Source organism: Tachypleus tridentatus, chromosome 13 (assembly GCF_004210375.1).
Source record: "Tachypleus tridentatus isolate NWPU-2018 chromosome 13, ASM421037v1, whole genome shotgun sequence".
NCBI classification, from domain to species: Eukaryota; Metazoa; Arthropoda; class Merostomata; order Xiphosura; family Limulidae; genus Tachypleus; species Tachypleus tridentatus.
The window spans coordinates 154318709-154343009 of NC_134837.1; the positions used below are offsets into that span (position 1 = coordinate 154318709).

Here is a 24301-nt window from a genome sequence, read left to right on the forward strand (position 1 = left end):
GAAAAACTTGAAGAAACCGTGTGGAAATAGGAAAATTAGATATGACGACGCTGTATGAAGATTAGAATAACAACGTTGATCACACGTTAATGTACTTTTAATTTTATCATAACCACTATGGATCAAGCTTTTGGACGACAAATTTTCATCATTTTTATATATTTTTAATTTTCTTATAACCACTATAGACTAAGTTTGCGGACGACAAATTTTTCACCATTTTAATATACTTTTAACTTTATTATAACCGCTACAGATCAAGTTTGTATGCGACAAAGTTTTTGCCATTCTAATGTACTTTTAATTTTATTATGACTGCTATACGAGTTATATAAAACCAAAGCTGTAAGTTTGTGGACGACAAATTTTTAACCATTTTAATGTACTTTTTTATAACCGCTATAAATCAAGTTTGTGGGCGGCAAAGTTTACACAATTTTAATGTACTTTTAATTTTATTATAACCGCTATAGACCAAATTTGTGGACACACAATTTTTTTCACCATTTTAATTTATTATAATCACTATAGACCAAATTTGCGGACGACAAATTTTTACCCCATTTTAATGTATGTTTAATTTTAATATAACCGCTGTAGACCAAGTTTGTGGACTACAAATTTTTTCAACAACAATGACTATTTTTACAGTATTTTTCATACAGCTGACGTGTAAGCAGAAGTCCTTGTTTTAAACTGTAACTTTATGGACTTTTCGTTTAATATCCTTGTCCGTCTCCTAAAAAACACGCAGTATCCTATACCATCTAAAATTTGTGTGATGACATGAAGTTCTACTATCTTTTTAAAAGAACGCTTACCATCTTTAATTTATTTTTAAAACTTCAAAAAAAAAGTTTAGTTAAGTACTTTGTTAACACATTTTATTGTATCATAGTTGATAGAACTAGATAGTTAACATATAATATTTGTATTGAAAATATTTTCGTGCACTTTACTTTTCATTAGGCCTAATACATGAGTGTTTCTTTCATAATTTAGGTAACTGCTCAGTGTTCTGGGTCGGAATGAAATAATAAAAGGTTTGATTTTGAATGTTAGCAGAAAATTACGTGAGGACTATCTTCATTAGTCATCTCTAATTTTAAGTAAATAAGTTAGAGGAAAAGCAGATATTTACTTGTGCTCCATTCGTTTCAGACCCCTCCGCTGTCGGCGTAGCACCATTACTTGTAACGTCAGCGCTTCGTTGCTGGTGACACATTTCTTTGTTGTAGTAGGGTTAGACAAAACGGAAGTGCCCGTAAGTAACAGACGATTTTGTCGTTCAGGTTGGCCTGAGAAAGTAATAACACAATAGAGGTGTATGTGTACTTTTTAAATGTTATTTACAGGTTTCTTAATAGAAAAAGAGTACAAAATAAGTGTACAGGTAATGTACATTTCCTTTATTGTTTATAGTTGTTTTGTACAAAAAGAAATGTTAGGCTTAATTTAAATTAAGAAAAAGCCTAGGAAATAAGGTACTTGAAAGTAATATATGTATCGTTTGTTTTGTTGATTATATGTATAGAGAAAACAGTATGTCAGTAACTCAGATATATACAATATATGGTGAATTACGACTCTTGTATTCAAAGAAGGGAAGAAATGTCATTTGATTGTAAGTTCATGTAGTACACCTGATTAATATTCAGAACATAGCTGGTTATCGTTAAATAAAATAGTATAATGAAACCACTGTCACAGTTGTCAAGATATACTTTTCTCTGATAATACTTCTATTGCAAAACATTTTGTCGGTTGTCTATATTTTTATTAAGATGCAGTTTTTTATTTTCAATGTTTCTATTGAGATTGTGTGTATTTTTTTATAGTAAAGTCACATCGCGTTATCTGCTGATTCCACCGAGGTGAATCGAACCCCTGATTTTAGGTTTCTGTTGAGACGCACCTTGTAGTTTCTATATTTCCGTTGAACGATTCATCTAATGCACATTTCTAATCTCTGTGCCTCATTATAGACACACTACTTTATAAAAAACACACTAAAATAATGTTTTTAATTAAGTATTATTATTAATTCACTAATAATTAACCGGTAAAGCTACTTGTGTTCTTCAGTCTAGTATACGTAATGTTTTGTATTTTAGGTTTTATGTGCTATAATTGCTGGAATCTTGCATTATTCGATCCTCGCAGCCTTTTCATGGATGTTGCTAGAAGGATTCCACTTGTACCAAATGATCGTTGTAGTATTTACACGAGTCGACCGACTTCGAATTTATTGGTTCTATGCGTTTGGCTATGGCAAGTAGTTTGCAAAAATATAATATATTTCGTAATTACAAATATCTTCTTTTGTGTGTTTATGACTGATTGATTTTTGTTGACCTTTGCCTCTGTTGATAATCACGCTCTATGGCTTGTATACAATACCATGTAGGTATCGTTTCTATGATCGTATCTACCAGCTTTGTGATATACTATCGTATTATGACGTCATTGCCAGACATTGTTTGTTTGTTTTGAATTTCGCGCAAAGCTACTTGAGAGCTATCTGCGCTAGCCGTCCTTAATTTAGCAGTGTAAGACTAGAGGGAAGGCAGATAGTCATCACCACTCACTGCTAACTCTTGGGTTACTCTTTTACCAACGAATAGTGGGATTGACCGTAATTTATAACGCCCCCACTACTGAAAGGGCGAGCATGTTTAGTGCGACCGGGATTCGAACCCGCGACCCTCAGATTAGGAGTCAAACTCCTTAACCCACCTGGCCATAGCGGGCTAGCTTGTAGATAACAATCTCGTAAACCTTACCTAAACCTTTTTCTCGTTATTTTCCACCCATTCATAACGCTCGACACTTAACCTCATAATTAATATAAATAACGGTGGACAACTGGCTCAGAAATATTTGGAAATAACAGCACAAAGTCCGTCGAAAAACTCGATCAATATCAACAGTTGTGACGTAAATATAAATCCTGGACGTTTATTGCATCATAACAGCTAACTGTAACATCCGCCAGTTTACATATTCCAGTTGGATCACTGCAAAATAATGTTTTATCTTGGTACTGTTAATTATTTTCATGTTTCTACATATTAAAAATAAATTGTTATTTCTAAAACTATTAGGCGAAATGGCGTTTTAAATAAAAAATTAAAGCTGTTTGTTGTTACTCGATGTTATGCGTCAATCTAAGCAAAGATCTATCTGTACTCTGCCCACCACGGAACCAGTTTCTAGTGTTAAGTCTGTAAGCATACGGCTGTACTACTGCGGTGGGCTAAAAATTATAAGATTATAGAGTTGGAATGAGCATTTTCTGATGTCTCAACAATATGTTAAAATGACGCAAAAATTGTCACTTTATTAGTGGGTTTTGAACTTCATAATTTCTCTTATTTTCAATTTCTTGCTGAATGAATAAATTAAACATTTGCATCGTATCTTCCATATTAACCTTAATAAGCCATTGTACTTATTAAAATAGCAATTATTCTGAAATGGGCGAAAAATACAAGAGTTTGTTTGTTTTTGATATTCGCGTAAAGCTTCATAAGGGTTGCCTGCAATAGTTCTCCCTAAGTTTGATCTGACGGACTAGAAGGAAAGCAGTTAGTCAAAAGCACCCACTGCCAATTATCGTGCAAACAGTTAGGTTTGACTGCTCAATCTTATAATGCAACTATATCCCCCAAAGTGTGGTTCAAAATTCTGTCAACAGGGCACGAACTTGAAACCATTCGGCTTACGTCTTGTTAATAACTGGGACACGAGATAAGAATTATAAAATTTTTCATAGGGTTTTCTCTCAAATTATCTTCACTTAAATGTTTAAGTAAAATAAATGCCCGAGAAGTTCAATGATTGGTTAAAACATTAAACAAAAGTAATTAAACGAATATATATATATATATATAATTGCTCATTTCCTTCCTTTTTTTTTTTGTTTTCAACTTCACGCGTAGAAAGAAGAAAAGCTAGTTAAATTATTTAAGTCTAGTCACATTCTTCTAAATGCACAAACAATCTTAAACACATCAGGGTTCATGACTTTATCTTAATTCTGATTTACACGGACGATAAAACCGAATTTAAGAAAATTCCTGTGATTATTGCACACTAACAATTTAACAATTAATCTCTCTTAGGTGTTCCTTTCGTGATAGTCTTAACTTCATCTATTGTACATCCATCAGGATTCGGAACGGAACATAAGTAAGTTAAAATCATTGTATTTATAGAACTTGCTTCATTATTGACTCTCAACTTTTTATATTTATATATATATGTATGTATGTATGTATACAGCTTGGGTTGAAAAGATTCAAGAGTGATTTCAATATTTATTGATTTATTTCTTGATAGCTGTTGGCTTGATATGAAGACAGGGATGGTATGGAGTTTCGCTGGTCCAGCAAGTGTTGTCATATTGGTAGGTAACTTCTCTAAAATTATTTCATGCTTAACATTAGCAAATATTCATATTTATTGAAAACAGGTAATACAAAATAATTAAACTGATAATTTTAAGAAATATTAAATGTACTAATCATATCTATAGAAAAATAAAGTGTATATAGTTATAAAACTTCCTGGCCTGTTGAGTGTACTCTTATAATAGAATATGTTTAATATCGATCTCAGAACGGTAGATTATATACAAGCAATGTCATGTACACCGATATTTTACTGAACACAAAGGCTCAATATGGTGGCATTTATGTGGATAAATATCGTATCATGTTTTTGGTACATTACAAACTATTTCTATTATCTTCAAATGAAACTAATTCCTTTAGAACAAGCAAACTTTAAATAACAGTATTTATTCAGCGCTCAATGTTTATTAAGAATAGCATTATTTTGGAATAATAGTTTAGCCTTTTTTTTATTATCTTACCTCTGTCTGTTTTTCTTTGAAATTGTAATTAACTTAGATGATTGTAAAATAAAGTACATCAAAATGGTGTGAAACGTATTAAAGAAAGATTCAACAGAGCTCGAAAATATGGCGACATCTCAGCATTTTATTCTAAATTTGTGGAAAATATGTGAAATATAAGTAAACTTATAGTGGATATCAAGTGTAATACTGTGAGAGCGTAGAACGTGATTTTAGCTTTAAACGACTTTGAGATTTGAATGACCCGGTAATGTTATCCAGAATGTTTAATATCTGAGTGCATAGAAGAACGTAGTGTGAATTTTATTAAAATAATACGTTATTCAGTCCTTCAAACTGAATGAACGTCTGAGACTATCTATGTTTACAGTTACAACCAGCACTGTAGTTTAATCTACTTGTTTGTTGCATGAAACATTTGATTGTATTCCACCATATTAAGAACGTTAGTTTGTAGTTTTATCTAATAAAATAAGTAGTTTATGTCACAACAAAGTGAAGTAAGTCTGAGAATTAACTAGATTCAGAAACGGTTTTCGCTTAAGAGAGAAAAACAGTGTGTTTATCTTCCATGGTTTACTTTATTATTTGTTATTTTAATTATCGTAGCTTCATTTGTATTTTAAATCAAATTTTTATCTATAGGTAAATATAATCATTCTGGTTGTGTCCCTGCGATCAGCTGCATCTTCGAAACTCATTGCAGAGCAGACATCTACAAAGAAAACTATGTAAGTCACATAGTTTTTAAGTTGATAAGACGTAAAATATTCTATTCCACTATAGCAACAATAGTTGCTACAATAAACACTAATGTGGATATCACTTTATAACAACATGTGTTTCTGTTGTAATTCCTAAATAAATATCTATGCCACACAGTAACAACTACTACTATATTTAAGTGAATTTTCTGAGACGGTATAATTACGTCTAGGCATGGCCAAGTGGCTAAGGCGCGCGCCTTGTAATCTGAGGGTCGCGGATTCGAATCCCTGTTACACCAAACATGCTCGCACTTTCAGCCGTGGGGCGTTATAATGTGACGATCAATTCGTTGGTAAAAGAGTAGCCCAAGAGTTGGCAGTGAGTGGTGATGACTACGTGCTTTCCCTCTAGTCTTATACTGCTAAATTAAAGATGGCTAACGCTGATAGCCCTTGTACAGTGTTGCGCGAAATTTAAAAAAAAATAATACTATTATAAAGCCCTTATTTATCTAAACACTTTCTAAGTCGAGTGGTTATGTTGTAATGAATTCTATAAGATGAGATGTCAGAACCGAGATTAATCATGGTTCTGAAAACTGAGCTTGCAGCTTTTAGATGTTTTACCGACATCTAACATTAAGTAGAGTTCCACATGTTTACTAGCTTTAACAAATTGTAAAAAACAATTTTCCTCGATTATTAAAGCAGTTGTTTTTATGTTTGTAAAATGCAGAAAAACAATTTTAATGTGCAACATGGATAACTGAAGTACGGCTCCAATCTGCCTAGGTTATGAATAAATAAGACATTTCAGTTTATATAGGGAGTTTAACATATTAAATTAAAATGATACTGAGTGTGCAAATAAAAAAAACACGTAAGACCTTAGCGAGTAAAGAATCGCAGTAGGACGACGTTTATAAGAACTACATTTTGACATTGGTGTTTTGTAGGTAGTGTGGTCCTACTGAAATTCTATCCTTATTGGGAATAGTATATAACAACACTTTCTTACACAATTTTTTTTTCATACACTCAGATCGTAAAAATGGATTCAGATAAGGGTTTTGGCAATTGTCGGAGGGTGTTATACCTCTTGCATTTACTTGCATTGAGAAAAAAAAGAAGGTGAATCAACTTGAGGCCTCAGGATCACCACAGAGACCTGCAAAAATACCTCAGCCGTGGAAAGTAACGTGCATACTGTACAGTAATCAATACACTGCTCAAAAAATTAAGGTATGGTCAGTTTTATATGTTAGATCCCTGGCATGGTACAAGTGTTCGATCACTGCAGATGGCACAGCGTAGACAGGCTATTGTGCATTTTTGTGTAAAAGGAACAAATTATCCCTCGTTTTGAACAGCATAACTGAACCTACCTTCACAGGAAAAACACTTTTAGATGTAACTTCTTAGTTATACAATTTATCAACATTAACAAAAACTTAGGAATGCTTTTGATATTTCAAGACTGGGTAAAAAGTTTGTTTGTTTGGAATTTCGCGCAAAGCTACACGAGAACTATCTAAGCAAGGAGTCCCTAATTTAGCAGTGTAAGACTAGAGGGAAGGCAGTTAGTCATCACCACCCACCGCCAACTCTTGGGCTACTTTTTTACCAACGAATAGTGGAATTATAACACTCCCACGGCTGAAAGGGCGAGCATGTTTGGTGTGACGGGGATTTGAACCCGCGACCCTCAAATTACGAGTCGAACGCTTTAACCAACATGGCCATGCCGGGCCAGGTAAAAAGTACAGTCACTTTATAATAAGCTGATAAACTATGTTTGGAGCCGAGAGCGGTCAGTGATTAATGTGCCGAAATGTGTATCCGAGTTTCTGTGTTCGTGCTCCGCAGTTTGGGGTTGTAGATGCGTTATAAGAGTAGCTTTCAAAATCACTATTCTATTAAAGTATTCCATTAGTTGGCGGCGAGGGATGCATATCACTTCAAAATTAGAAAAGCTTAGCGCAAATAGCGAAATTCAGAAAACAACAGGTTACGTTTATCACCATCTTGTGAGTATAAAGACTTAGACGACCTGTACTTTTTACAGTAGTATAATACACTCGACTTTACTGTAGCAAAAATGAGCTTTCGGTTATGTATAATGCTGCGGGGACATATCGATAGTTCTCATGCATTTTAAATTTGTATTTACACTTACTGTGATAAAGTGAAACCAACCCTAAGTGTATCGCTTTGGCTTACATATACATTGTTTATGTTTCTTACCAGATTTATAAATAACAACATATGAAGGGTTAATTGTACTTTGTAAAAGCATTATTTTATGCTTCATGCTATCCTTAGAACTACTTCCTCTGTCCTCGATCATGCCCAGTCTGATGGGCATAATTACACATTATTACTGAACACCCTAGTTTCCGCGAAGAATAAATTAGGTCACACATTCTGACAAACTTTTCACAGACTTTCTACAGTACACGGACTACATCTTACGTGTACTGGCAATTGGGCTATTTTCTTATAACTGAAGTTATGATTCTGAGTGAATCGAGTCCACTTTTAGTTCTCTTCTCCCCGCAAATGCAGGGCTGTAGAGGCATGCTTACGCTACTGGTTACGGTGCTATTTAGGTGATTTTGAATTATCTAAAGATTCGTTGTTAGGCGTAAAGCTACACAATTGGACTATCTGTGTTGTTCCCATAGAAAACTAGTTTTTAACATTGTAAGCCTTCATACTTACCATAGAGCCACTGGAGTTGAAGCAAAATTTTCGTCATTTTCAGTTGAAGTAATCCGTTTATTTGATTTGGGACTAGGAATAGAGAGTGTGAAGTTCTGTAAGTTAACAATGATAAAAAAACTAATGTTTATCTCTTTTGCTCACTTTATATTCTTTAAATTAAAAAGGTTAAAAGAAAGAATTGTTTTTCAAAAATATTAAAAGCATTTTTGCCCAATAACTTTAATATTACACTGGGACTTGTCTTTCCACCTCACCAAGAAACAATGCGCAATACTAATTTCATATTTAAAATCTATTTCTCTATTTGAATGCAAATATTAAAAAGTAGTTTATAATCCTCAACTGGTAATTACTACAAGGTATCTATATGTATACATTGTAATCATGTGTTTGTCATAAAATCTAAAGAAAAAACATACAGTATATCATTACTTGAGTTACAGAGGTTGTAAAAATAAAAGTAAACCTTTCAACTTATTTTGTTTAATACAAGAAGTTAACACATACTATAATATAAAAATGCTGTAACTGTTTTAAAGCGAGACCCAAAACTTAAGCTTGTTCTCGTCTGTGCTTAACTGCAAAGATATAACATTAAAAATATACATTTCATAGTCAGTATTACAGGATGTATTTCCGATTTTTTGTTGTTCTTTAGGACTTTTTAATTTGTTTCAGGAACTGGTTAAAAGGAACTTTCTCTTTGATGACACTTCTTGGACTTACTTGGGTCGTGGGATTTTTCTTCAATACTGAAGCTACAGTTGGGTTCGCTTACCTATTTGTTATAATGAACGGCCTTCAGGTATGTTAACTTATAGTAGAAGTAGCACGTTATGTAGTACATCAGGCAATAGTTGTTTGTAAAATATGATTCCACAATAGCTTCAAGTTTCAAACAAAACACTTACGAGTAAATCTCTTTCCTGCCAAGTTATATAATGTACAAAATTATTCAACTTTTTCAGACTGTAGAACTTTACTCAATTGACATTGACAGATAACTTAAAACTTCTCTAATTTGCCTCTTTTATCTAACTTTAATCACAAAACATGATACCCTCTTGCACTCAGGTTATTATTGTTGTTCTTATATCTGTTACCAAAATAATCGATTTACATTCCAATACCTATTTGTGGTATAAAGGTAGCTTTTATAAACTGTAGATCGTTTCATATGGGTAGTTAAAGCTCCTAAACTGTGCATAAATGATATAAAGAAATCCTGATGGAAGCACGAATACATTAATTCATGACAGCCTTTACTTCACTCATTTGAAAAATACTTCACAATGCATCATTTTATTTAAGTGTGACTATATATATATTTCATATATATATAACCCTTACTTTTCAGAAGTGATTTCTATATAGCGAGTTATATTTGTCTCGGTTTAATAAAATATCAAATTTTTGATACATCAACTCCAATGTAAATGTATTCCAATTTCAACTCTGGTGTTTCAGATCCACCTCAATAAGTTAGAAAGTAGTGAATGTAGAAGTAACCCACTCTTAACTCTAGTGTTTCAGATCTACCTCAGTAAGTTAGGAAGTGGTGAATGTAGAAGTAACCCACTCTTAACTCTAGTGTTTCAAACCTACTTCAGTAAGTTAGGAAGTAGTGAATGTAGAAGTAACCCACTCTTAACTCTAGTGTTTCAGATCTACCTCAGTAAGTTAGGAAGTGGTGAATGTAGAAGTAACCCACTCTTAACTCTAGTGTTTCAGATCTACTTCAGTAAGTTAGGAAGTAGTGAATGTAGAAGTAACCCACTCTTAACTCTAGTGTTTCAGATCTACCTCAGTAAGTTAGGAAGTGGTGAATGTAGAAGTACCCCACTCTTAACTCTAGTGTTTCAGATCTACCTCAGTAAGTTAGGAAGTAGTGAATGTAGAAGTAACCCACTCTTAACTCTAGTGTTTCAAACCTACTTCAGTAAGTTAGGAAGTAGTGAATGTAGAAGTAACCCACTCTTAACTCTAGTGTTTCAGATCTACCTCAGTAAGTTAGGAAGTGGTGAATGTAGAAGTACCCCACTCTTAACTCTAGTGTTTCAAACCTACTTCAGTAAGTTAGGAAGTAGTGAATGTAGAAGTAACCCACTCTTAACTCTAGTGTTTCAGATCTACATCAGTAAGTTAGGAAGTAGTGAATGTAGAAGTAACCCACTCTTAACTCTAGTGTTTCAGATCTACCTCAGTAAGTTAGGAAGTGGTGAATATAGAAGTACCCCACTCTTAACTCTAGTGTTTCAAACCTACTTCAGTAAGTTAGGAAGTAGTGAATGTAGAAGTAACTCACTCTTAACTCTAGTGTTTCAGATCTACCTCAGTAAGTTAGGAAGTAGTGAATGTAGAAGTAACCCACTCTTAACTCTAGTGTTTCAGACCTACTTCAGTAAGTTAGGAAGTGGTGAATGTAGAAGTGACCCACTCTTAACTCTAGTGTTTCAGATCTACTTCAGTAAGTTAGGAAGAGATGAATGTAAAATTACCCCAATCTTAACTCTCGTGTTTCAGACCTACTTCAGTTAGTTAGGAAGTGGTGAATGTAGAAGTACCCCACTCTTAACTCTAGTGTTTCAAACCTACTTCAGTAAGTTAGGAAGTAGTGAATGTAGAAGTACCCCACTCTTAACTCTAGTGTTTCAAACCTACTTCAGTAAGTTAGGAAGTAGTGAATGTAGAAGTAACCCACTCTTAACTCTAGTGTTTCAGATCTACCTCAGTAAGTTAGGAAGTAGTGAATGTAGAAGTAACCCACTCTTAACTCTAGTGTTTCAGACCTACTTCAGTAAGTTAGGAAGTGGTGAATGTAGAAGTGACCCACTCTTAACTCTAGTGTTTCAGATCTACTTCAGTAAGTTAGGAAGAGATGAATGTAAAATTACCCCAATCTTAACTCTCGTGTTTCAGACCTACTTCAGTTAGTTAGGAAGTGGTGAATGTAGAAGTAACCCACTCTTAACTCTTGTGTTTCAAATATACCTCAGTCAATTAGTATGATGAATGTGGTAGTACCTTAGTGTCTAGGTATCATATCAACCAAGAAATCAAATGCAGGCTTTTGTATGTATTGCAATAATCTGATAGTATTGTTAAAGATTACTTCACCAAATATAAGTGGTACAATTAAAAGACATGAATCAGTAATTGAAACAATTCTGAATAATTCCGTATGTAAAATTCGATTTCTAGACCAAGCTACCCAGCATCTACTTCTAGCTTTAGGTGGTTAAGCACTTGCCTCTATCAAATACTTGGATAGATACAAACGTTTTTGATAAGGAACACTTATGAATCATTTTCACGACCATTTTGACCCAATGGAAAACATAAAACTTTCTCTGTGTGAATTTAAAGTTCAAAAATGTAGTTTTTAAGATCATTTGGTCACATTTAGATCTGTAACACCTGCAAAAGCAATTCATATATTAGAATTGCAGTTGCCTATTGAAATTTACCACAATTTGTATACCTTTACTGAATAACTACTAGGTATGTTCATGGACATTATTTGAGTGTCGAGAATATTCTGACACTGCGACAACAAGAACTGAAGTATTACACCAAATAAATTGCTAGATAGGAGAAAGCCAAAATTTATCGCTTAGTAGCAACTTACCCTTAAAGTGCTTCTGAGATGCTAGCATTTATAAAGACTCAAAACTGACTTAAATTCAAAATGTATCTCAGAACGGCTGGTATGGGTATTGTCACTTTTATTTATAAGCAGAGAACAATGTTTCGACCTTTCTAGGTCATCTTGAGGTTAAAAAAGAGAGAGTTTGAATGGAACCGTTGACTGACACATGTCAAAATATTTCAAATACCAATTAGTGTTGCAGTAGAACCTCATAGGTTTCCAATGAATGTGCAAGGATTTCCAAAACTGTTTACCACAGCTTTAATCATTTTCATATCAGTAAGATATTGTAAACCAGTACTCTAAGCATGGAGGGAAAATAATCTGGTTCGATTCTGTCTGGATGGATTCCAATGAAAACATTACTTTCCTTTGATGGGCAATTCCCAGGTAACAGCTGAAAGATTAAAAATAAATTCTGACTGTCACAGCTCTATCTTGGATTATATTTGGCCATAATTTTAATAAAATGCAGCAGTTTTTTTGTGTCCAAAAGTAGGATGACCAGTTCAATTCAAGCAGGACTGGTTTGAAATGTACTTATGAAAATATGAAATCATAAGGTTGAGGTTTTTGGTAGATACAGTACCTCTCTTAACTCTGTTGTAGTCTATAATATATTATGAGGAAAGCCAGTACTTATATTGCTTCATTCTAGCTTTTAACATAAAGAAGGTTTTCTCTAACACTGGCTTTAGCATTGTCATTTTAAGGATAGTTTGTTTTTTGTTTGGAATTTCTAACAAAGCTAAACGAGGGCTAACTGTGCTAGCCATTTATAATTTTTTAGCATTGTAAGGCTAAAGTGAAGATGGCTAGTTATCACCACCCACTGCTAGCTCTTGAGCTACTCTTTTACCAACGAATGGTGGGATTGACCGTCACATTAGAACGCCATCACGGCTGAAATGGCAAGCCTGTTTGGTGTGACAGGGATCCGAACCCGCGACCCTCAGACTGCCCTAACCACCTATGTTCCAACAATCCAACATGGCCTGTAAAGTAATTAAGCTTCTGGTTTATGTAAATAACAGTTAAACTAGTGAAACAGAACCCAGAAAACTGACCTGTATGTGTGTAGTAACGAAAGAATCAGTACTATCTAATGTACAAGTGTCTTATCATAGTAACGCTACAGGTTCATGCATTACCACTAGCTGCAGTAGAACAAAGACCCTGTGAAAGATATATTGTATTTAAAAACGAAGCTGGACTGACTCAAACATTCATCACTTACAAGGCAGTGTTATTCCAGTGATAATTTGTAATCATGGAAAGAATAAACGGCTATAAAGCTAACCATTGAGTATTTACAGTGTTTGTAGCTTTATAGCTGGATTACTTCAAATGGTGATAATTGTTGCAGAGATCGAATATGTTGTATCAAAATAATTTGAAGCGTCACCACGTTCTTATAGTGAATGCCATACACATTCAATCATACTCTATCTTATGACTGTACTTCTTGAAAATAATCCTACATTATAGTTAACACTGCATAAAGCTCCACTACAATACTGTCATGTCGAAAGCACACAATATCTCCATTATAGTATCCATAATGTACAACATAATGTTTAACAGTCCAATTGCAAAGATATTCATAAGAACCGCATGTGGTGTTTTGAGCGATTTGTTTTCGTGAGGAAGATAATAGACTAATTATTCGTTTAAGTCTTCATCTACCTGAAATAATGACAGTTTAATGGATATGTAGTGGAAGTAACTTGCATACAAGTAAATTCTGTTGCTTTTCTGTTGTTTGATTATTTACAATCGTGAATAGCTTTGCCACATACTATGTGTTCATGGATTATCACTTGTTACCAGACTTCACACTTTACTTAATATTGCTGGGGTACTGCTTGTTGCAGGTTTTGTTTTGGGTAATCCTGATTCCCTAAGTTAATCCAGATTCCCTTGTCTTCCAGTTCCATTGTGTGTAAGAGATATTTTCATCTTAGAAATTATAAATTCTCAATCTAAAAACATATTTATTATATCTGTATATGAATATTTTATTTCAGAGAAAACTTATAGATAGTTTTCCCAAATCAATCAGTTTTCTATAAAATTGCACTTCGTATAAAACATGAGAAATTTGAATATGTAGTTCTGGTACTTTTCATTCCATTATGACTTATGTCAACTGTGGTTGTATCATGATTTGTTGATTTTCGTTCTTGAAATTGTTTTAAATAATGTTTCCTAACCTCTGTAAAATACTTAACAAATCTTGTAATCCAGAGGATTTGCAAACCTGGCTTTCAAACATTTAAGTGGAATTCTGTAGTGATAACACTTAAGACTAATTTTATGTTATGTGTTTAAACACAGGCTCTACTGTTTAATGACATGAAGGGCCTATACGCATTTTCCAGACAAACAATGGGAACTCTGTGCTCTTGAAAAGCGTGACGAATAACTCAAGCTGTAATTAATTTCTGTGAAAAGTCCTTGTTTGGTTCGATTTTGTCTATGCTTATTTTTTTGACGTGATGCCAACTGTGCTTGATTTCGTGGTAGCACGGTAGCAAACACTGGGCTTCAGATATTGACATTTGGCTGAAACAAGAAATGAATTTTATACTGTATTCTACTGACTTTGTGTTTCGATTTTAATCTATTTATTATTATTCATTTATTTAAGCCACGCTTTGCATATTTAAATTTCAAACATTAACAATTTAATTCATACCTAAAACTGAGAAGCTTAATTCTTGTGAATATAGGCTTATGCAGAATTCAAATTCTGGGATAAGTCTTGAGATGTTAGTATATTACTATACCTTGCAGACCATTATGGATGATTATGTTTATATATTTAATTATTGGTTTGATAAAGTAAATATTTTAAATTTAAAACTGGGAATATTCTATATCTATATTTAGATATTTTAGGTTTATAATTATATCCTTTTTAATGCAATCTAGGCCCAAAATTATGAGTAACATTTGAGTTGCAGATTTAACATTTATCCCTCACTTTATTATATCTACAGCTACATGTAAAGAAATATCAGAATAATAACGTATTTTATCTGTCTATTTTAGTTTTTTTCACTACTAATTCTAATGAAGCTGTAACACTGCACAACAAAGTTTTTGCTTCTTGAACACTGTTGGGTGTTCCTTGTAGATGTTTGGCTGCTGATCACGAAAATCACATCCAAATTTGCCCATCACATACCGTTTCATCGAAATCTTCAGTTTTGTCATGTTTTTTCTTATATTTGTGTCCAAAAATTTTCGTTTCTGTAAGAGACCTATGAACAATATTTTGTGCAGTCTGGGCATGTTCAGGTATAAAATTAGGCCAGGTTGGAAACTGTTCTGTGGAAGTATGCAGCCTGGGCAGGCCGGAACTAGCTTGACTCTGTCTCAGCAGGCTATAAAATTGGCTTTGCATACACAGATGCTGCTCATTGGATTAATATAGACCTTATAGTGTGTACATATTGTTTCAGAATATAGCATTTCCTCAGTAGTACTGTAACAAGTAAGTTAGATGTTATAGACGTTTTACAGGACGATTGGTGTTGGTCAATATGACTCATCAATGTCGTAACAGCTTCAATACATTCTGCTATCTTTGTGGCGAGTATACGCTTGTTCATCAAAGACGCGCAATGACTGCTCTTGTGAAGAAAGCATATCATCTGTACTTCAATTGTAAAATTGGTGATCAAAACCAGGAATGGGCGCCTCACATTTGTTGTGCGACATGTGCTGTCTGTCTGAGAGCTTAGCTCAGAGGCACTCGAAAGACAATGCCGTTTGCTGTCCCGATGATATGGCGAGAACAGAAAGACCATGTGACGGACTGTTACTTTTGTTTGACTAATGTGTCTGGTTTCTCTGCCAAAAACAAGAAGTCAATTGAATACTCTAATCTGCCTTCAGCAATGAGATCCTTGCCACGTCAGGAGCAAAACACTTTTAATTATGTTGAACTTAATAACGTATGAGAAACATAAACGCAATTAAATACGTTATTGCCGATAAACAGTTAACTGTCTGCTTCTCAGAGTTTCTACATGATGAAGCAAAACCAAAACTATATTTGTGCATACCCACCAGGCACCTGTCACAATCAGCAAAAACTTTTCAGAAAGCAAAACTTTTCAAAAACATTGTTGTGCAGTGTAATTGAAATATTGTCTGAAATATAAACGATTTTTTATTTTTATCTGAAGAATAAATGTTTTTTATTATCAAAATATTTTAATAACTACACCTTTGGAAAAAAACAATAAAGTATTTATTTTATCATTACTAACTGTGGGTAAATAATTCACAATAGTACCTTGAATTTGATGCGAACAAACATGCCACTTGCTTATTCATCATTTACTTTAGAGTAGGTTTCTTGCATTTTTAGCTGAATTTCTTTGGTTTCATATTACTGTAGATAAATGTCCATTTTTTGTTAAGCACAAAGCAACATAGGTTATATATGTGGTATCAACCGTGATATCAAAACACTACTTATTGCTGACTTAGCGCTAATAATACAATACATAATTTCCACTTCTTGAAATTTTATTTCTCTTGAAGAATAGATAATTTAGTGCAAGATACTTACTCGTATCAAAATCATATAACTATTGTAGTTCAACCTATCAGCAACACTTACTATGACTGCGGTGAAAAAATGACCATTGAGCCAAAAAAGAAGATAGTTCTCCCAGGTTACCCACTCGCCTTCAAATCACCATTGTGAACATGAAAAATAACATAGCATATCATGCTAAAGATTTGAAGTTCCTGTTTGACAACACTCCCATATATCCAGCACTATGACACTTTAATGACAGACACCCACCTCGGATGTATATGAAAACACTAATGGTAAAGGCTTAAATTCTGCTATACACGGAAATTCAGCAAACATAATAATATTAAACTCAGATGAACCAACAATAGTTACTAAATGCAATGTGAAAGAGACTTCTGTATACGTTGCAATTTTACTAATCATTTTACCCATCTTGAATGTAACCCATATCATTGCATCGGGAACTTAATGTCTTCACTGGTCACCTCATGTTTGAAGCATACATGAAGACAGAAAAACAAAGTGATATAAAACAATCTAAAAATCCTACAAAAAAATCAAACATTCTGGCAGTACTTTTACTCTCAATCATTTCTCCACCATTAAAGCAATAGTTTCTTGAAAAAGAACACTCCGTAATTGTGGAATAAATATTCGTAAAAGCTGAAAAGCATGCAACAAAGCTCTGACTAATAAATGACTTAATCTTATCAGAAGAGACAAATAAATGACGGAATAGATTCTCTTCCCTAAATAGAGGCGTGGGAGGGGTAATGAACTTTCAAATCACGAATAAATTGAATGGAATGAATTATTCAGCAAGGTCAAACTCTCAAACATTCCAGTCTGAAACTTCTACAAAAGCTTATAGTTGACACAGGAACCAAAATTATGGCAACATCACTCGTTTTGTTATGACGGTATTTCACTCCATACAAATTAAGTCCAAGGCACAATATATAATAATCTCAAGCTACAGAAATCCTTATTTGAATTACAACTAGAAGCACATATAAAAGCCACATTTAGCTTAGAGCTATCCAGAGCCACAAATATATCTGAAGGTGAAGTTACAGGTTCGGGTCATTTAACGATTATAATGTTTAAAAAGCTTACAGAAACCAATTTGTTGAGATTAGTGTTGGGGTATCAGTATAACTAAGGGACAAGTATCATCCGTGAAATACTGAGTGATACCTTTATAAAATGCTTATTCATACTTCTTGAAGCCTATTAGATTATTATCCTACAAAACATATTTGGTAAAATCCCGAAGAAGGTTGTTGTTTGAAGGCTTATTCTTAGATTAAACCAGCACTAATATCGTCATTAGGTGGTTATTCCAGTTGAAGAGAAACGTAAATCAACACTGCTGAATTTGAAGTTAATACATGAAGTTGGGTATAATACTTTAATAAATGGAATGTTTCAGCTTTTCAATAAAGCTACAAACACAACTAAGCAGGTATTTGCTTAAAAGGTAAATCAGGAAGCAGTCTTGAGCATATAATGCTAAACAATCACTAAATAACCCATTATCACCACGTCTCATATTAGTAAATAGACTGATTGCAAAAGTTTGGATTGTTTTGAACCATGCGCAAAGTTACTCGAGGGTTATCTGCGCTAGTCGTTCTTAATTTAACTGTGATAGATCACCAACATCACCAACTTTTGGATTATTCGTTTACCAGAAAGGGTAGAATTGACTGTAACATTATGACGTCCACACAGTTGAAAGTGCGAGGATCTTTACTGACGAGGAGTTGAGGGTCCTAATCACCAGGCCATGGCATGAAATAAATCAGATATATATACGTACTGTAGCATAAAGTAAAAATAATAGTCAATACTGTAAAAAGTAAGACGAAAATTTTAGTTCCACGTAAACGTTGCCTATGACATATATATATATATTCAGTTCGTTAGGTTTAAACCTCATAGATAACAATACTTATTAAACCCTCTCTGGACTAGTGGGCGCAGCGTGACTCAACGGCTTTGCAGTTTGGACTCGCAATCGAATGGTTACGAGTTCGAGGTTGGCCTATTTCTTGTTGTTGTGCTCCAAAGCATGATACTTTACGTTCCTTGTCCCAGTTTATCCAGCTGTATGATGGATACCAGATGTTAGCTAGAAGTTTATATGTGTTAGACTAGCAAAGAGAAATGTTTTATTAGTCCCATCTGCTTGTGCCAGCTAAGCCGGTGTTGAGCACCAGATCCTATGTGTTGTCTCATCACGAGATGGATTTAACTTAACTCTGGAGTGGAGGAATGTCACTAATGTTTTCCTGCTTATAGTAGAAATATTTATCAGATAGGGATAAACACGTTAAATACTATCTAATTTTGGATTTAAAAATTAATATAAATATGAATTGTTTGTTTTTTTAATTTCGCGCAAAGCTACACGAGGACTATCTGCGCTAGCTGACCCTAATTTAATAATGTTAGACTAGAGTGAAGGCAGCTAGTCATCACCAGCCACTGTCAACTCTTGGGCTACTCTTTTACCAACGAAGAGTGGGATTGACCGTCACAATATAACGCCCTCACGGCTGAAAGGACGAGCATGTTTGGTGCGATGGGGATTCGAACCCGCGACCTTCATATTACGAATCGAGTGCCTTATCCACCTGGCCATGCCGAGCCGTAAATATGAATTATCTTTTAAGTTATGAAATTTCAAAAACATTTTTAAAATACTTGCTTTTGTTTCAGGATTTCAATTTATTACTGTTCATTAGAAAATTCCATTTTGTATTTCCACTCAGTTTTAACTTAATTAGTATTCGTTAATATATTTCTTTTGATACTTTATTTTCCGAATGAAATACTCGTTACTTACGGTTATAAACTCCACGTAATCGGACAAAAAGTTATCAGTGACCAAGGGCCTATCTTTCAAAATGGTGTCACATTAGGCGTGTGTGTTTTCTTATAGCAAAGCCACATCGGGTTATCTGCTGAGTCCACCGAGGGGAATCGAACCCCCTGATTTTAGCGTTGTAAATCCGTAGACTTACCGCTGTACCAGCGGGTGATTCAGATTAGGCTAGGTAACAGTTTTTGGTCCAGATCAATTTATTTGTAATAAATTTAACCTATTTTCAATAAGTAATGATTTATATATATGCATTGTTTGCATATGGTAATCTTAAAAATAATATTCAATAAATAAAGATTTGACACATAGAAATATTTTAACATTATCTCTCGTTCTTGTTAAACCCAGCTACTATTTCCTTATGTCTTGTTGTATGAATTAGAAGAAGATTTTAAGTAAGTTTTCAAAAAATGTTATGTAACATTTTCTAATCTTCCTACAACCATGAGATTTCTCTGTTCTTTTTTCAGTGAAAACTCTTGTTTTAATTTTCCTCTGAAACCATAACTTACTATTCATGCCACTTTATTTCCATCTTCGGTGAAGTAAATTGTTTATAATCTACTCTACTCAACAGTATCTTTTTTTTTTTTTTTTTGTAGCCATTTCAATGCTGAGATTCATTAACATGTGATTTTCTTTGGTTGTGATAGGACAATGTACAGTTGTTAGAATTGAAACGTTCATAAGCTTGTACATTAACTGAATATTTTTCAATAGTATTTCTGTTGAAATTGCAGTCGTACACGCGATATTATAGAATATACTTTTGTATCTAAGAACGGTTGGTATGGGTATTAACACTTTTATTGATAAGCAGAGAACAACGTTTCGATCTTACTAGGTCATCTTCAGGTTAATAACCATACCAGCCGTTCTGAAATACATTTTTATTTCAAGTGGGTTTGTCGTCATCAAGAATATACTTTTGTTCTCTATGGCTTGAAGTTTAGGCTTATAAATAAATTATCCTTGATCTTACTTAATTTTCCCTTATAGTCGTACAAAGTTAAAATCATACATAATGGTTTAGGTATATGTTTTAAAGTGAGTTTAGAAACTAAAAGGCCTTCAGGGTGAGGAGAGGATGTGCTGATGGCAACTTGTTAAGTCGTTAACCCCTAACAGAAACCAGCATATAGAAAATTTTAGCAGTGTTGTTTATTACTTTAAACGATCTATAAAGTCATTAATCTACTGTGGTAGTAAATCAATACGATATCATCCACCAAGTCGCTTCTATTTTATTTTAGATGTAAACGTTTGGGATGATATGTTTAAGCACAACACAACAACTTATTCAGACGATATGTCTACGATTTACAACGTTAAAATCAGGGGTGCGAATCCCATTCCCCTCGAAGGGCTCAGCAGATAGCTCGATGTGGCTTTGCTATAAGAAAACACACACACACACACACAAAATCCCTTAGGTGAAATGTTTCAAGCATCGTACCCAATATTCTTCAGGTGATGTTTCATTTTTTTTTTATTATTTACAAATATTTCGACCCCAGTAGCACAGCGGTATGTCTGTGGACTCGCACTGCTAGAAACCAGCTTTCGATACCTGTATTGGGCAGAGCATAGATAGCTCTTTGGGTAGCTTTGTGTTCTATTCCCAAAACAACAATAACTATATTTTATTTCTTGTTTCACTGTCTTTTTTGTTAAATATCAGTCAATTATTATTTTATTTTATCTTCAGGTGATATCATGTTTCAGTGTGATATCACAGTTAGTCAGGTTATATGTTTCAGTAAGGTGTGAACTCATTTAAAAATAGTTTAGGAAATTTTGTAATTAACTTTTGATTAGCATCTATGGTCTAGAACAAATACACTACTGTTCATTTGGTTTTATAGAAATAAAAAGGAATTAGAGAGCTTTTTCACGAAAAATAAAGTAGAACAACCAACACCTATTAATTATATCATTATATAATGTAAAATTGCGGGATCTAAAACGTAATTACTACTTGCGGTTCGTTCACTTATATAAACGCAATATTTTGTTTGTTTATTTTTTTAATTTCACGCAAAGCTACACAAGGGTTATCTACGCTCGCCGTCCCTAATTTAGCAGTGTAAGACAAGAGGGAATGCAGCTAGTTATCACCACCCACCGCCAACTCTTGGGCTACTCTTTTACCAACGAATAATGGGATAGACCATAACATTATAACCCACACAGCTGAAATGGCGAGCATGTTTGGTGTGACGGGGATCACAATATTTTAATTTGAAATTAACTAGATAATTGATAATATGTAATTTTAAAGGAGTTAACTTAGAGACAGAAAACAATGTTTTGTTCAAATAAATAATCTCAGCTTTTACGTAACCGCAGTTGGGTTTAATTGATTAATTCACATAATATTATATCAAGAGAAACGGATAGTTGTTGGTTGTAAGAATAATCAAAATGATAAATTAAACAACTCTCAAAATACTAAAATTAGAGTATTAGAAATCTAAATATTTGTCGTATATGTATAACACTGAACTTAGTTATAGGAACTTGTCTTGCTACCTTTTTCACTTGCAACGCTACAGATAGAATAACAAGAGTTAGATAGTATTTATGTATTCCCATCGTAATTTTAACCTAAAACAAATGTAATAAATATCTGGCCCCTTATCTTTATCTATGAAAGTTTAAAATGAACTAAAGATTATTTTCCTTTACATGATGTTTTTGCTAGAGAAGAGGGATTGAAATGTAATTTTTCTTTGACATATCGTTGAGTTAAAAGATAATGAACACCAGTTTCGATGAAGCGACATTTGAAATATGTGCTTGTCTGATATTAAACTAAGATAATTTCAGAATATATAAATTATAGAAATAATACGCCTGGTATTACGCAATAAGCGTATGATTAAATAATACACCTGATTTTACAGTAAACATATCATTAAAATGTTATTTTATTTAATTTAGAAAGTGAACTGTTTTAGTTTACCAAAATTTTCGACATATTTTCACTTACACATATTCGACACATGAATTGTTCTAAGTACAGCTAAACCTGCTATGGTAGGTTACATATTTGTTTTGGCGTTAATCATTCATTGCCTTGTATTGTTACTGAACTTTCTAATCGAAGATATTGTTAAAGATTTCTTAAGGCTTAGTATTGTATTAGCGTACTCGCCGGTAGCAGCAGTCGTTTAAAAGTTTAGTAATACCTGGAAGAGTTTCTTTTTAAGTTATAAATGAGATATTTAAGTGGTGAGATGATAAGTGCACTTTCGGAGAATTGACCAAGTTGTAATAGATCAGAACTTCCTTTAATCAGGCTTACTTCTGATTTAGAAGACCTCTCCTAGAGAGTAATGTTATCTAGCATAATGTGCTTTCGTCACCTGTATACAGGGTCGGATTATTTATTAGGCACAATAGCCACAGTGTCCAGAGCCTACGAAAACTCTGGCCCCATGAAAATTTTCCTTATAAGTAATTTTTGGTTTAACTTATACAGCTGGTAGAGCCTACGAACAGAAGGAGCCAAGACCCCAGGTTCGTCTTGATCCAACACTGCCTGTATAGGGCTGTGTATTGGTCTTGTAATATAAATACATTAAGTGCTTATTTGCACGCTATCTTCTAGTATGTTCATTCTCCTTTTCCCACTTGAATCAAGTCAGAACTTTAAGTTTATCTCTGTAGAAATATTTTTGGCGCATCTCCAGTAATTACACTTACTATAGTCATAAAAAGAATATCACTATATTTAAAACTACCATATAGAGACAGGGATAATACGTCGGCGAATGTGCACACACAGAAATTCATCAATGGCATATATATATCTTAGTTTGTTATCCCCACCGCAATGTGAGTTCTACTTCCATAGTCACCTCCAAAATATAGGGTACACTTTATATCCCACATTATAACTTGTACCCTGGGACTATTTCAATTAGTGCAGCGTACAAATTATAATGAACCCTATGTTTTGGAGGTGACTGTGGAAGTAGAAATCACAACATTGCGGTGGGGATACACCGTCTATCAGTCTTAATTTCCATTCATCAGTCTCAGATAAAGAAATAAGATAAAGTAAAGGAATAGCAATAGAAATAATAGATATAGAAATTAGGAGAGCGATATGTGCTTGCAGACAGTTATGAGAAGATGACTGCTCTCCAAAGTAAAGAAGAAAAATAAGGTACTACCACTCGGAGGTAAGTAAGTTGAATAAACTTAATTCTTCAGGTTAACATTCCTGCCTCCATGATGGTAGAAAGACAGTAAATGGGAGCCCAATAAACGAATTATCCTAGTACGAAGGATCTCATTCAGTTATCTAAATTAACTAGTATAGCTTCCAACCACCACCAACTTATTAATTCTGCTGTAACTATCCTGCTCTAAACAAGCCTTTATATGTGGACTTGAGCACCCACATATTGAAGTCCTAATTTCTATACTTATTTCTATTGCAATTTCTTTATTTATTTCTATATGTGAGACTGGCGAATGTAGATTAAGACTGATAGACGATATATCCTTACCAGAATATGAGTTCTACTTCCACAGTCACCTCCAAAACTTAGGGTACATCTAACATCCTACATTATAGCTTGTACCTTGGGATCCTTTTAATTAATGCAGCATTTTTGTTTTGGCTTGTTTTTGGTTATAAGAAACTAATATAATTAGTCAGAGGTTTGGATTTGCCGTTTTTAATGCAGTCCTTTCTTTTTATTTTGTTTACTTAACTCTATCAGTATTAATTTTCTTTAAAAAAAATACATATATATATTGTTTATCCCTAACAGCGAGGAAGAATATTTTAATTCACAAAATGATTGCATTGATTGGAAATTATCTATTTTTATTTCAGTAGTTTAATCTAACAGTGCGTTTGCATAATTTGCTGATGAAT

General features: G+C 33.6%; 1 protein-coding gene across 2 annotated transcripts in view; it reads left to right on the forward strand.

The window, feature by feature from the left end:
• LOC143238880 (adhesion G protein-coupled receptor L2-like) overlaps window positions 1–24301 on the forward strand; it is a 63155-nt gene that overhangs the window by 35791 nt on the left and 3063 nt on the right. For both annotated transcript variants that reach the window (XM_076479499.1, XM_076479500.1), the window contains 6 exons: window positions 1162–1264; window positions 2115–2271; window positions 4125–4191; window positions 4342–4408; window positions 5525–5610; window positions 8989–9115. In XM_076479499.1, coding sequence (XP_076335614.1) covers window positions 1162–1264; window positions 2115–2271; window positions 4125–4191; window positions 4342–4408; window positions 5525–5610; window positions 8989–9115 — 607 coding nt within the window. The remainder of the gene's footprint in view (window positions 1–1161; window positions 1265–2114; window positions 2272–4124; window positions 4192–4341; window positions 4409–5524; window positions 5611–8988; window positions 9116–24301) is intronic.